At 36.9% G+C, this 15,845-nt stretch overlaps 1 protein-coding gene across 2 annotated transcripts in view; it reads right to left on the bottom strand.

Annotated features, from left to right (window-relative positions):
* The window catches only part of cltca (clathrin, heavy chain a (Hc)), a 40,595-nt gene extending 35,116 nt beyond the window's left edge, over positions 1 to 5,479 (bottom strand). Inside the window, exon 1 of one of the 2 annotated variants that reach the window (XM_084730492.1) lies at positions 5,163 to 5,479. In XM_084730492.1, coding sequence (XP_084586618.1) covers positions 5,163 to 5,204 — 42 coding nt within the window. In that variant the 5' untranslated portion in view covers positions 5,205 to 5,479. The remainder of the gene's footprint in view (positions 1 to 5,162) is intronic. The other variant, XM_084730491.1, reaches the window with a different exon arrangement.
* Between the last annotated feature and the right edge of the window lie 10,366 nt (positions 5,480 to 15,845).

Genomic DNA, 15,845 nt, shown 5'->3' with positions numbered 1-15,845 from the left:
GTGTTCAGCAGATCTGTATCCTCAACAGCCTGTCACGAGATATCAGCTGGTCAGTTACTAGCACAGTTCAAAGTGCAACATGCAAACCTTGTAATGTGGTATTTAAAGAGCATGGCATGCCCTTCCCACCAGACAACAGTACAGGTATGTGCCACAAAGGAATTCTATTTACTATCAAACAACACTGATAATAAATCTGAATATTTAAGTGCACTGAGTTACAGTACTACTGCCAATCCTGGTCCAAGTCCTTTCTTTCTCAGACAAACATCATCTAATTCAAAACTTTACAAATTTAGCTGCATGAACATGACCAACAATTAAACTTATTTATTCCTTCCCCCCATACCAGCATTCTGGGAAAATTTGTTTAACATGATGACGGCTTGCCTTGATGACGGAAGACGAGGACAGCTATGTGAAGAAGAGGAAACTGATGACATATTTTGTAAACATAACAGATTACTGTGTATACTTGCAAAACATCCACATATCCAGAGACCGTAAATAAAGAGCAGCATGTCATTATGAACTCATATGTTTAATACTGTGCTGAATTAACACACTATTTAATAGGATTAAGCATTTGCTTTTCCCTCCACAAACCATCAACAGTGCCTATTTGGTACCAAAGGAAACCTGGCTTGTCAAACCCTGCTTACTAAATACTACTTGAAGGGAAGTCTTTGTCAACACAGAATGGGAACCAAGCCATCATTACTTGGATTTAAGAGCCATTGTTAATTAATACAGACAGCCAATTCCCAGGTAGGGATGGGTATGGAGGCCATGTTTTAAATTGATACAGATTGGCAACTGGTCAGAAACATAACACCAATAAACTCCTGAGGAAAAAGTGTGGCTATTGGTATTTGAACATCATTCATTCATTCTTTTAATGTTAACATATTTTCAGTCTGCAAGGATAAGTGCACAGAGTAAAGTGCATGACAAACTTGGTGAAAATACTATGCTGTGTGAAAAAAGCTTTAAGTTACTGGTATTTTGCTTGACACTGACTTGTGCAATTAAAGCTCTTTAACTGGAATCTACTCTACACTATAAAAATGGATGATGTATAAAAATGCAAGCTATGCAAGTTGACCGGATGACAGATGACACATAACTTGAGAGGGAGGGAGGGAGAGTAGGATGAACTAAGACAGAGAGAGAGCCAATGTGAATGCTTACTTTTATGCTGTCAAAGCAATGCAAAGCTGGCTCTGTGTATTACTTTCCTACACAATATCCAAATGCGAAATATCAAAATCTTATCTAAATCTAATATAAGCCCTTTGTTTTGAAAAAAGGTGGATATAACAGATGATTAATTAGCATTACCTTAATTTTGACATATATGACCAGACTCATTAATACAGTCCCTGAAGATTGTAACACCCAGTAATTATGACATATCTGACCATACATAAAGTTAATCTCTATGTAGCAACAGACTTATGTAAAAGTTCTCATTTAGACAACTGATAAATCTATATCTTCATATGAGAATTTTATTACAATTTTACCACAGTTAGTTGAAAAAAACTGATAGACAATGAATCTCAGTTCCAGATAGTACTCTGTGGTTAAAGATGGACAGCTTCAGGGGAGATTTCCTATGATTCTGTTTAACATGAACTTCTCACAGCAGCCACTTGTACTAGCATCTTAAATTATGTATAAAATAGGAGTTCTTTGAGTTGTTTAACAAGATTTGGTGCAAAATGAGAGATTTCGTTGAACCCACTAGCACACAACAATCTTAATGTTACCTCTAATTGTCCCAAGATAACACTCAGGCCTAAAAAAAAACTCATTTGTAAAACAAGGCCATTGTTGTGAATTTATCACTGCATTCAGAGTTAAAGTTTAAGTTTTTCTAAGTTATGTTTTTGTTGAAGCATAAGTTTGAAAATGACATCGTACCTTTTACCTGTATAGAGGAAATTGTGGCCCTGTTGATATCTTGTTTGCAGAGCTGCAATAACAGTGGTGGCAGGGGTGATCAAAATCACAGTAATTAAGTAGGTTCAAGGGTGCACAATTAATCAAAATTTTATTGAAATCATAATATTTCTTTCTGAGATTTTCAAATCACAGGAGGTGCAATATTTGTTAGAGGCAAAATGTGTCAAAAAGCTTTTAAGTGAATGAATGTCATGAGGCTGATGTCCTGTCCTATACATCAAATTCTACAGACTTAAAAAACATCTTCAGTTGTAATAGATTCCTGGAAAAACAATCACACCATCGTCATTTCAACATGCTTTTCAATCAAAGTAAGAATGATGTAAAATTATCATTACCTCTGTTATTGCAAATCATATCACAATTACAATATCAGTCAAAATAATCACAATTAGATATTTTTTCAAAATCGTTCAGCCCTTGGTTCAACTAACAGTGTAAATGGCAAACTTGGCCTGGTGAAAAAAAACTGTAGTATCTGAACCTGCTCTGCTGAGCCTGTATGTTGTAAAAAATGTGTAAAAAATCATGACAGCACCAAAGCAGAGCCATGAACTGATGAGCTCAGGTTGGTCTCTCCAGGGTCCTGGCACTGTACTGTATCAATAGGCAAGGAGAACTACTCTTCTTCTCCCTGAGTGCTCCTGTAAGGATCCAGACTAGCATCTTACAGTCACTGACAAACTGACAGCCAGCAAGATTAATGGACAACAGAAGCTGAGAAAAGCAATACATAAACTATGTAAACTATAAAACCTTATGTAAAATTTCACAGGGAGAAACTAGTAGTTAAATTCATATCAGTGGACAGATAAATCAGAGATGCACTAATACTAAAAAATGAAACACTTGAAATTACAGAGGTAATTGTGACACTTCATCGTGATTTCAGGTCATATCTTCCAGCTCAAATATTCTGCATGATCTGCTCAAGTGATGCATGCTGTGAAACATGCATGAAACAGCATATGCAGGTCATGCATTAGTGATAGGTGCTGGAGATCCCTTGGGAGTTGATCAGTCACACAAAATGACCTTGTGATGTGCCAATGACACAAATCAGAGAAAGCACACTTCAGTCACAGTCTGATGGTTGATATCACTGCAAAATGGTACTACAGTGTGCTGCAGTAAGTAATCAGAATAACATGTAACAAGTCATTGTGTTTTTATGTAAAAGAGATACATAAAAGTAGTATGAATGACAAGAAGTAACACATGAATTATACTGGTTTCTATAGTTAAACTGAAAATCTCTCAGTCTAACTAAGAGCAAAGATGTAGACTCAGGGCATAGTTGCACAAGCTTTTCCCTTAGCAAAAGATAAAATATTAGTTAAATTTTAATATATGGTACCCACAGTAATTCACTTCTGTATTGCTCTCTCTTTTCACTCCCACTCATGCAATCAAGAGGACTTAACAAAGGAGTCAAAAATCCATCCATAATAATTTCATTGTAACTGTATGAACAAAAGACCTTTGCATAGCTTTGTGAGGCTCAGTCCTCATACAATCCCTCGTAATAGGCCTGTATATTAACTCATCAGCTGCTATCACATTGAGCAAGACAGCAATAACACAGAGTGCCGTGCAGCACTATGACTTTGGTGATGTGACTTTTGAGGAATTCTTACATGTATTTTGCTTTAGCATCATCAACAACTGATGAAAATGACTAAATCTGAGGACAGCATCCACTTGTTTTGAACTAGAACAGTACCATACTCAACGTCACTATTTCATAGTAGTAGACAGTAGTGCTGAAAGTCACAATCAATTCCAGTGGTACTAACCTTGACCTCTGACCTCTCTTCAGGTATCAGTGACAAAACATTACTAAAACATTACTAAGTATTGAACAAAGATAGAGCTTCTTAAAAATTAAAGCAAATAAGAGACTAATCAAGAACAGCCCGGATTACAGGTGGATTCCCTACATTTAGGCCAAAAATTAACAGACACCTAAGGCTGTGAGGTCCAAAGTTTTTAGTGTTCACACCAGGCTTGAAAGCCGATAAAATGATTGAATAAACAAATGATTTTCTTGAGGCCAAGAAATAGACAGATCACATGTCTCATTTGATGCTTGACTGAAACACCAAAAGTCACTATAATTTATTCATTCTGACTTGAAAGTCAGCACTAGAGCAGACTGAATCCATAAACTGGGACGGCTGTGCACGTTTCCACTTCCTCAACATGAACAACTGGCAGTTTTATTGGGGTTATACACTAGTAAAGGTGTGGCCATTTAAACCAAGAAGCAAGCACCATCCAGATAATGCACAAGCTGCACAATCAAGGAAAACACCTGTTTGTCTAGTATTTAAAAAAAAAAAAAAACACGTATAACACCAGCTTTACTACTGGCATATCAAAGGAACAAGTGCAACAGAAGTCATTCTCAGTAAATGCTTGAGCCTCGGCCAACTTTGGCAAAGTCATTCAACATGAGCAGTGGTATAGCTATCAGACAAGCCAAGACACCACATGACCATTTCTACAACCTGCCAGCGTGATACTCTTCTGAGGTCGAAAAATGACGTTCAAAGTTAGAGGACAATACAACGTTTTTAATATGCCAACGTCACACAAATAAGTGCACTGTCAAAGTCAGAATATTTTCTCTTTTCATTCGGCTGTCACGTAACAATGTGGTGGCAGGTGTACAGAGTGTGATTCAACCACGCCAGTAGCTTACACGCAATAAGATAATGAATTAGCTATTACATTTGTAGTTGTTTTAACATTCATCCATATCGCAGCATTGACAGTGACCATCTGTACTGTAACATTAAGTAGCGACTACTCCGAGAAAACGAATACTTTTTCTGAGAATGTGTTCACGGTCGATAATTTAACACAGGACAGGGCTAAGTTAACACACCATTTATCATTGTGACTTAATAACAATACGTATATGCCTTCTGTTTGTGTACTGCAGACTTTTGTCAGTAATATTATGAACAAGGGTGGCTAGTCACACTGTTAGCAAGAAGGCTAGATGCTAACTAAGATAAACGTCATCCACCCTGCCAAGCTAGTTAGCATAGCTCGCGACAGCTAACTTAGCTTGTTAGCAACCCTTAACTTGTGTGTGAAAAGTCTCTGGAGCCGCTGGGAATCTCGTCGCGACTGAGACTGACAGACAAACTTTAGCTAACAATTTAACCATTCATTCATCCACATACCTGCAGGTGCTCCTGAAAGCGAATAGGCAGGATCTGAGCCATGGCGGTTCCTCTCTCACTCTCCTCCGGTTTCTTCTAATGCTAACAAACTACGGCTTCTTCTTCACTCAGATCCTAGCCAGATAGCCAGGGAGCCTCTAGTCTAAAGTCCAAATTAATTAATTCTAAACTTTGTGTAAAACGTACTGTCGGTGTGATGGTACTTTTTTATTCGTCCCTAAACTGTTTACTTGCGTGCTTCCCCTGGCTAACGACTGACTGCCACTACACCGACTCCCTGGACCTGCAATGGCGGTGGAGGTTGGTCAGCAGAGAAAACATCCCGGAAATGGAAGTGCACTCAATAAGGCGGATGGATACGCTGTCACACTTTTTAAAAAGTGCATTATGGCGTATATATTACTATTTCATTCATAACCTGATAGCATTTGACATTCTCTGTGCAATCTAAAATAGCGGCACAAGATTTCAGCATAAACATATATAAGAACAAATGTAAACCTGGAACTACTTCTTTCTATTCGCCCTTTGATTTTTGCCACATCATTCGTCTTTGTAAATTAACGTCAGTCCTACGTGTTGTACACTTGTTCCTCTCAGCCAATCAGAACACTCTGAAATCAATTCAACTTTTTCTTGTACTTAAAAGCCATCTATTCAGCATTAATTGTATTCAAATTAGGTTTTATATGCTCCCAGACAGTAGGCTTCACATTTTCTCTTATTATATGATCATATATCACTTTATTCAACCTTTATTTAGCCAGATCTCTTCTTCCATGGCCTCTTGGTGACAGACAGCAGCACAGGCAGTTTCATATAAAATATGATCTCACATATTACATACATACAATACATTAAAAAAAAAAGACCCAACACACTCTGGACTCAAGCCAGAAATCGCCTCTCAAAAAACATCTATTCAACATTAATTGTATTAAATTAGTTTTTATATGCTCCCAATCAGTGTGCTTGATGATCATAAATAACTAAGATTTATTTATTTATTTATTTATTTATTTTTATTGAAACACTACCAGGGATGTTTCAAGAGGGGGTGAGAGACAGCCCTGAAATCTGATTGGCCACCTGAAGTGGCACCCCATTATCCTAAAGTATGATTGGCTATCTGTCCAGTAAGCGGCGGGACCTTTGTTCAACCAATTAGCCTATTTGAGTACATTTTAATGTGCATTGTATTCTTTTGAATGTAGCCTAATTTAAATTTTTTACAAGGTCAGTTTAATTTATTGATCATTACACAACACAGGGTTATAATTTGTTGGTTGTTGTTCTGTTTATGCTACTCACAAAATCATACACAAAACTATAGCAAGTGGGCGAATAAATAATAAATCATAAAACTGTTGAGGATAAACGTAATAATCTCACAGCTAAAGAGATACAACAGAGGTGCAATTTCTTTCTTAGGACATAGAGAGTAAAGTATTGAAGCTTTGTATTATATTTGTGCTGTGATTGGTAGCACTGTTTACTGTTCAAATAAAAAAAATGTTAAAAGCCTTAATGTAAGGAACTGGGGAAATTCTAGCAGAAAAGAAGCATATAGGCCACACCAGCAGTATCCATATCATATTCCACCTCAGGTGAAGGATTATGTATAACAGCAACATGTTTCCTTCAGGGCAGTTTGTTAAAGACCTTTAAAGGTATTCAAATATGTGAGGGTTTCTAAGGTAATAGTATATTGCCACTCATGCCCCTCCCAGGGTGCATAAAAAGAAAGAGCAGTTTTACTTTTGTTAGACATAACTTGTCATCCATATTTTACTGAAAAGGAATGAACTTTAACCTATATGCTAATCTGGACACACATTGCTGTCAAAATGTCAATGACAAACCTTTTATAGGCTATACATGAACATGTGTGTGCATGTGTTCTGCATCTTACTAAATATAGTGTTGCATTTATTACGTCTGTTTTCATGATATAGGCACAGAGTCTTCATACTAGAACTAGTTGTCCCACATCAACTATTACACCATAACCAAAACTTGCAAGCAAAGCAAAATAGTATTTTTGATATCCAAATTATGCACTGAAATATAAATTCAAATATATGAAATAAGTGCATGTCTGGTTATCCCATTCTCTCAAATCAATCTGGCAAATGAAAATTACATGCTATAAAATAGAGACATCTTCATTTTGGTCAGAATCGTGCAAAATCTCTTGGGTGGGGTGTGCATCCTAGTGATCATTTCCCTTTTTTACATCCACAATGTCCGTTGGCAGAGGATGTTACCTTATTGCTCAATGTAAAACTGAATGCTGGGAAAGCCATCCCTCAGTGAACTGACCCTTTAGCAGATTTGTCACTCTGCTGAGCCAGCACTTATGGCTTCTGAGGAACAGAGTGGATGCAGGAAAATGAGTACATAGTATTTACACACATCATGATGCCTGGAAAATGAAATAATATCCTCAAATGTTTCGCTGCAAGAACATCATACAGATACTGTAGAAAACTGATCTGCATTTAATAAAGACTGGGTCCAAGCAATGGTCATCTGATTATTGTTGTTTGACTGATGTATGCAAACCAGAATACTGTTTATTTTACATTTTTCACTGTGTTAATATTTACTCAATAATAACAGTAAAATTATGTCAATTTTCATTGCAGATTCATCAACAGACAACAAATCAAATGAGGTTCAAAATCATAAATGAAATGTTATGCACTGGGCTCGAGATTATGTTGAAATTCCCCATCATGTTGTCGTTACTTTTGTTATTTTCTGTGGTGTCATAATAACAGACTGTCCCAAGACCATCATCATAGTCCTAGCATGCAACATCTGGATTGTGATCCAGCCAGAACACACACACACACACACACACACACACACACACACACACACACACACACACACAAATGGACGGAAACATTTCACAATCAGATGTTTAGGGGAAGTGTTGTAGGGTAGGTTATATAATTAACAAAAATGTTTCAGAAAGCTGGAATCGTCATTTGTGTTAAAGAACTCTTAAATACTATCATAGCTAATCAAACAAAAGTAGGGGATGCAACATCTAAAAAACTTCATTACTGTGACAAAAATATCTCTTCTTAGCATCAAATATACAAATAAGAGCTGTAGTAGCCATGTAATAACTACATTTAATGTAATGACTGTTAATAATTAGGGCTGGGTATTGGTACTCATTACCTATGAGGTGTCAATCGAAATAACCCAGTGGTAGTATCGAAATTTCTCCATGCAAATGATACATGCATTCAATCCTTTTTGTACTCAGATCTAGAAAAAGATGACTACTTGCATAATTTTGCATGTGTACATACAGAGTTGGGATGGTTACTTTACAAATGTATTCTGATACAGTTACTAATTACCTTTTAAAATGTAGTCAGTAATGTAGTCCAAGTATCACAATATGAAAATAATGTAACTTGATTACTTTATAATACTGTTGGATTACCTCAATATAAAACCTGGTTAAACTGTTTAGCCTAACATAGTGTTTTATTTGAATAGGTTTCTTAGTTTGTCCAGCTGTTCCTTACTTTGTTGTGTGCAATTTATTTATTTATAATAATTAATATAATATATAATAATATAATATAAATATAACAATTAAAGACAAAAAAAATGTTAAAATTTCCATCCAGTGAAGCATTTTTTTCACTAGAGGCCATGATAATGAATTGCCAGCTGTGTGTGCACTGTGCATGGTGTTATATCATTCTATAGTTTAAAATTTCAATCCTACTAATAATCCACATTTTTACCAAATGTATCTGTAATCTGACTGTCTCTATAACTCTAATGGAATACAATTACCTTTTTTTGTATCAAGATTATGTAATCCCATTACATGTAATCTGTTACTCACCAAGCCTGTTTACAAACAAGTACAGTCTGTGGTAGTGAAACCGAGTGCAGTATATTGGAAGTTAAAAAAAAATATATATGTATATATGTATATATATATCTCACAAAAGTGAGTACACCCCTCACATTTCTGCAAATATTTAATTATATCTTTTCATGGGACAACACTGAAAAAAATGACATTTTGATACAATGTAAAGTAGTCAGTGTTCAGATTGTAGTGTAAATTTACTGTCCCCTCAAAATAACTCAACACACAGCCATTAATGTCTAAACCGCTGGCAACAAAAGTGAGTACACCCCTAGGTGAAAATGTCCAAATTGGGCCCAGTTAGCCATTTTCCCTCCCCGGTGCCATGTGACTCGTTAGTGTTACAAGGTCTCAGGTGTGAATGGGGAGCAGGTGTGTTAAATTTGTTGTTATCGCTCTCACACTCTCTCATACTGGTCACTGGAAGTTCAACATGGCAACTCATGGCAAAGAACTCTCTGAGGATCTGAAAAAAAGAATTGTTGCTCTACATAAAGATGGCCTAGGCTATAAGAAGACTGCCCACACCCTGAAACTGAGCTGCAGCACGGTGGCCAAGACCATACAGTGGTTTAACAGGACAGGTTCCACTCAGGACAGGCCTCGCCATGGTCGACCAAAGAAGTTGAGTGCACGTGCTCAGTGTCATATCAAGAGGTTGTGTTTGGAAAATAGACGTATAAGTACTGCCAGCATTGCTGCAGAGGTTGAAGGGGTGGGGGGTCAGCCTGTCAGTGCTCAGACCATACGCTGCACACTGCATCATATTGGTCTGCATGGCTGTCGCCCCAGAAGGAAGCTTCTTCTAAAGATGATGCACATGAAAGCCCACAAACAGTTTGCTAAAGACAAGCAGACTAAGGACATGGATTACTGGAACCATGTCCTGTGGTCTGATGAGACCAAGATAAACTTATTTGGTTCAGATGGTGTCAAGCGTGTGTGGCAGCAACCAGGTGAGGAGTACAAAGACAAGTCTGTCTTGCCTACAGTCAAGCATGGTGGTGGGAGCTACAGTTCATTGAGGGAACCATGAATGCCAACATATACTGTGACATACTGAAGCAGAGCATGATCCCCTCCCTTCGGAAACTGGGCCGCAGGGCCGTATTCAAACATGATAACGACCCCAAACACACCTCCAAGACGACCACTGCCTTGCTAAAGAAGCTGAGTGTAAAGGTGATGGACTGGCCAAACATGTCTCTAGACCTAAACCCTATTGAGCATCTGTGGGGCATCTTCAAACGGAAGGAGGAGGAGCGCAAGGTCTCTAACATCCACCAGCCCTGTGATGTCATCATGGAGGAGTGGAAGAGGATTCCAGTAACAACCTGTGAAGCTCTGGTGAACTCCACGCCCAAGAGGGTTAAGGCAGTGCTGGAAAATAATGGTGGCCACACAAAATATTGACACTTAGGGCTCAATTTGGACATTTTCACCTAGGGGTGTACTCACTTTTGTTGCCAGTGGTTTAGACATTAATGGCTGTGTGTTGAGTTATTTTGAGGGGACGGTAAATTTACAGTTATACAAGCTGTACACTGACTACTTTACATTGTATCAAAGTGTCATTTCTTCAGTGTTGTCCCATGAAAAGATATAATTAAATATTTGCAGAAATGTGAGGGGTGTACTCATTTTTGTGAGATACTGTATATATACCACATTGGTATTGGTATCACTTTAATGGTACTGGTATCATATTTTTTTTAAATGATTCCCAGTTCTACCAATAATATAATAAAGTTACATTAATAGGTTGAACAAATTTAAATTTCATTTAAAATGTATTAATTGGAGTCAATAATGTAATTTTCTATATTATCAATGCTTCTTTAAAATAGCTGCTAAAAAACCTGACCGATCCTGACCCTTGACTCCTAACTCTGAGTAACTTTGAAAAGGTGTTTGAAAGAAGCAGCAGTAAGAGTAAGTGTCATAGAAGTGTGACACTTTATAGCCAATAAATAAAACTTAAATAAAGTGATATAAGTACAATATAATATTACATTTTGATGCAATTACTGTATTACATTTTTTATATTTTTTGACCCAAATAATAATAATAATAATAATAATAATAATAATAATAATAATAATAATAATAATAATAATAATAATAATAATAATAATAATAATAAAAACTAATTGCACAATGTGCACAGTTATTATGTTACTGGTTCAGAATTGTTATGAAATTACTGGCAGGTATTACATGAATGGTAGTTAATACATTATTGACTGCAACAAGCCCTCTAAAAATATTATATTCTGATGATTCTGATTCTGAACATTTTAGAACTAACAATCAATAACCAAATAATTGTTTTTGTACTCTATAACATCAATCAATGAATTTCAAAGACCAGACCAGTCTCTGCTGTATATTGCATGCAGTAACTTCTGGGTCAGAACCCACAGGTGGGTCCCAGGAGACTGTATTTGGGTCCTCAAATAAATAAAAGACTATGAAAGAGATCACTGCTGCAAACTGAGCCTGTTAATTCTGCCTTAATGCACTTATTTTGTCTCATTTATGATGAGAAAAAATAAAACAATGAGATGCCCTGTTAACTCAGCTAAATGCAATTATTTCTTATTAAAATATTTAACGTGTGCATGTGTTGTCAGTAACACACATCAAGATGATATAAGCTGATGCAGAAATGGCATTAAAATAGCCATTTATGCACAAATTAACAAATTAGATTTAATGATGAGGCCTATGGTGAATTATGTGGTGATGGTTTGTCATTTTTAAAAAGTGGGTTCTCAGAATAAAAGTTTGAGAAACACTGTCATGGAGCATAAACAGCAGTCGCCCTGTTCTTCTTTCTTGAGATTAAATATATAAGATTTGTTTCCCACCTGGGACCAAGTCTAATAAACCTGGATTAAACCAGCTATGCAGGTTGCCTTCTGATGTATAGTTTGAGAGGCAGAGGGTGTAGTAGAGGCTGTCCTGAATAGACCATTCACGCTGCTGTTGCCATGGATTCACAGACCGAGGCAACACAAGACACAGAGAAGCCATGTGTGTCATGATAAAAAGAGCGGCCTTTGGACTCTCAGCGAGGATGTCACAGGCCTGCTGAGGCTGAGATTGGCCTCAGGCTGCAAAAATGAAGAGCAGCGCTGGTAGTTCTGCATCATTTACCCTTGTCTTTCCGTATAGACTCTCTAACAAGATGTCCCCATCTCTATTTCATGTATCTCGTCTCCTGCAGCTCAATGAGGAGTCAAGTGGGGGCCATCGACGAGCAGCCATGCTTGGACTTGAGATATGTGTAGGAAATGGGGTCTTGCTTACAAAAAGGTAACTGTCTCCTTTACACATTTTGACCGTTGGTCGACTCCAGTTCTTTGGCAAAGACTGAGGCACAGATGGGAGCTCTGTGTCTTCCTGTGGCTGGGAGGATTCCACCAGGGACGACTGAGCAGGACCGACACTTGGATCCAGAACCAGGAGTGAAATGTACCACACTGTAAAAATTAGCAACTTGTTATGACTAAAAAAAAAGTTACTACCAGGGCTGCCTTAAAATGTTAAGTTGACTAAATTTGAAAAGACAACTTGAGACAATTTTGTAATGATTCAAATAAACAAATAAGATGTTCTAGTCAAATAAAACTTAAAGTCTGTGATACATTTTTGTAATAAATCATAAAGTGATCATGGTATGTCATCAGAAATTAAAGAAAAATATTTAGTTGAAATACTTGCTACTCTGACAACAACACTACAGCCACAGTGTCCTACTTGAAATTTATATTCCATAACTTTTGTTTTGTTTGCCCATTTCACATTAAACAGAGTTCTAATTAAAGCTGTATGAGTTCGTATCCATTTTTGAGTTGTAAGAAATCACTGATAATCTTTTAGAAGGAGTAGATGTTTAGAACTGTTAAATTGAGCAAAATGTTAATGAAGTTTGGCAGGCAGTGAAACAGGCAGCCACTGAAGTCCAACCCCAGAGTGAGTGGGCTTTTCGTTTCAGCTTTGTTTGTTTCTGATCAACTTTAAGTTAATTCTTTGTCACATGTTTAATTTTAAAATTATAATATTGTGCTCATCTTGCGCTCCTGCAAATTTACTGCAGCTTGTCTTAACTTCCTCGTGTCAGAGGAGAAAGGGGTGTGGGAAAACAACTTGCATCAAACAATTTTCTATATTAACTACGATTTCATTAAATAAACCATCTATAGCTCCAGGTCATTATCACTCGTGTTTAGATGCACAGTTGTTACATATTAATTAATTCATTATTTTATGTTATTTATTAATGCATTTGATTTTATACAACAGCTGAAGACATGACAGGAAATGGGGTGAGAGAGCTGGGGGATGACATGCAGCAAAGGGCCACTGGTGGGAGTCAAAACCACAGCCGCTGCAGAGGACTCACAGCCCCAGTACATGGGAGGGGGAAACTCCAGGCCACTTTCATCATTTATGTTATCTTCAAACTATTAAAAGGAATGGTATCAGGAGAGTTTTAACTCTCAAACAATGCATGCTGGGAAGTATGCTAATTAGCTTTCTTTAGAAACCCAATTAAATGAGTTGATTGAACTGTCGCACATTTATTCAACTCAGCATTTCAAGTCAGAAGACTTCAAGTTAGAAGAACTCATGTTTAAGAGTTCTAAAGAGCTCTGAAAATAAATACTGGTGTAATGAACTTGAATAAATAAAACTTGTATTCCTATATGATTTTTTTTTACAGTGCATAGAAGGGCTAGTCGCTCTACTGTTTTCTCTCTCTGTCTCTTTCTTTCTCTTTCCTTCTCCTCCCTCTATCATTCTGTCTGCTCCAGTTTAAGTGGGCAGAGGTTAGAGGAATGTCATCTCACAAACATTCAGTAAACACACACACCTTCTGTTCTTGCTCTCTTTTGGTCTGCCGTGTAGCAGGTTCAAGTTATTTCAGCTCTCTCTTGTCGTCTGTGTCTCTGTGCTAAGTTGAACTGTAACACACATGCCGACACAAATCATCTCGAGTCACCATATTTTCATTTTCATTTGCACAAATAGTCCAACCTTTGACCACCAGTGGAAGTGAAGTTACTAATTGACTGTGTGTGGGCCTTTGCACTTTACATGCAAGAGGAAGAATGGTGTGTCACATGGTTACAAATATCAAACCCAAATCATCTTAATGTAAGATCAGTTTGGACCTGTTGCTGCCTTTGTACCTTGGTTAAATAAATATACTAAAACCAGCATTCAGTACAGTGGGGAGGTCAAACCTGTTTCCATTTTACTTTTAGAGCTTGTTATTGACTAAGCTTGTCAAAAATAGTAGCATATCAGCAAGTAACAACAAAATTACTCTTACTTTTTAATTGAAATTCTTAGTAATTTCAATAAAAATTGCAAAACTTCTCAGTGCAGACATATTTTATTTAGATTTTATTGCCATCTAGTGGACAAAGAAGAGAGGAGCATCTATCTATTCTCATGTTCAGATGAATGGCACTATCATAAGCACTGTATATTACAATTTAATTTACACTTCTTATGACATGATCTTTGAACAAGCTGTATGCCTAATTCAGAAGTATTCTGGACACTGCACTGTCAGCTGTTGAGCCTCTAGTAGGCTAATAACTGCACTGGTGGCACCGACAGCATCTAAATACTTGACATGGAGTGCCAGTCTGACTTGGGTTGTTCACACATCACATTATAAATTATCCTGTTATCAAATGTTCCAATCATGTTTAAACATTGTCTAAAATAACCTGTTATTTGAATGAAAAAAAAAGCTTTTTCTCAGCAACATAAATATTAATTACTGTCATCACATTCATAACCTGAATAACAATAAGGGGAAGTTACACATGTTGCATTGTGGCACAAGCTACGTTTACTTATTCCAGTTTTTGCCCTTATTCTGAAAAAGACAATATTCCATCTAGGCTGTTTACATACTGAATGAAAATGAATATTCCTCTGATATTCCCGTTTACATGCAGCTGTGCAGACTCTGATTATGGACACTTCTTTCAGTCATAATATTATCATTTTTTTTAAAGTTTCCACTTGTTTGTACTTGTTTGCCTGTGCAAACTTAGCCTCTTCCATGCATTTAGCATTGTGATATTTGTGCATATCCAAAAACATGCTGTTTATAATAAAACGTTTAAAAGCAGGTGTGTTTCTCCCTTCAACCAGAAATCAGATATTTTCTTTTGTGCACGCCTCTCTACCCCAGTTCTTCAAACTGCTGCTGCGCTATTTAGTTTGTTTACAGTACAGAGTGTTGGAGGTTGTGTGTCACAAACGTCTGTAAAAACCCCAACTGACATTTTCTGAATTTGCTGTTTACATGTCCAAAGAATGCTCCTGAAACCAGAATAATAGCATGACCTGTATCAAAGTCACATTACTGTGATATTCTGAATATTAGTGGAAATAGTGTGCATGTAAATATAATCAAACATAGTCTTATGCTTGTTTAGGAGCTGTCACCTGTGGACTTGTGCACACCCACATGGACATGCACACACAGGCTACATTTACATGCACACTACTTTTCCACTAATAATCAGTAATAGATATAGATCTTTTTCACAGCAGTGATTTTGACATAAAACAGTAGGATAAATATGTTATAGTGCATGTTGGCACACAGGAAAGGCTCTGCTACCCCATCATATGATGAGACCTTAGCATCATTGCTAACACCTGTGTTTACCCTACTATTTCATATCAATATGGCTCCCTTAAAAAATGTCTGGTACTCTACTTTATCTTTCATAACTCC

This window comes from Lutjanus erythropterus, chromosome 11 (genome assembly GCF_056507025.1).
Source record: "Lutjanus erythropterus isolate fLutEry1 chromosome 11, fLutEry1.hap2, whole genome shotgun sequence".
Classification (NCBI taxonomy): Eukaryota; Metazoa; Chordata; class Actinopteri; order Lutjaniformes; family Lutjanidae; genus Lutjanus; species Lutjanus erythropterus.
This window is presented reverse-complemented; position numbering and strand designations above follow the sequence as displayed.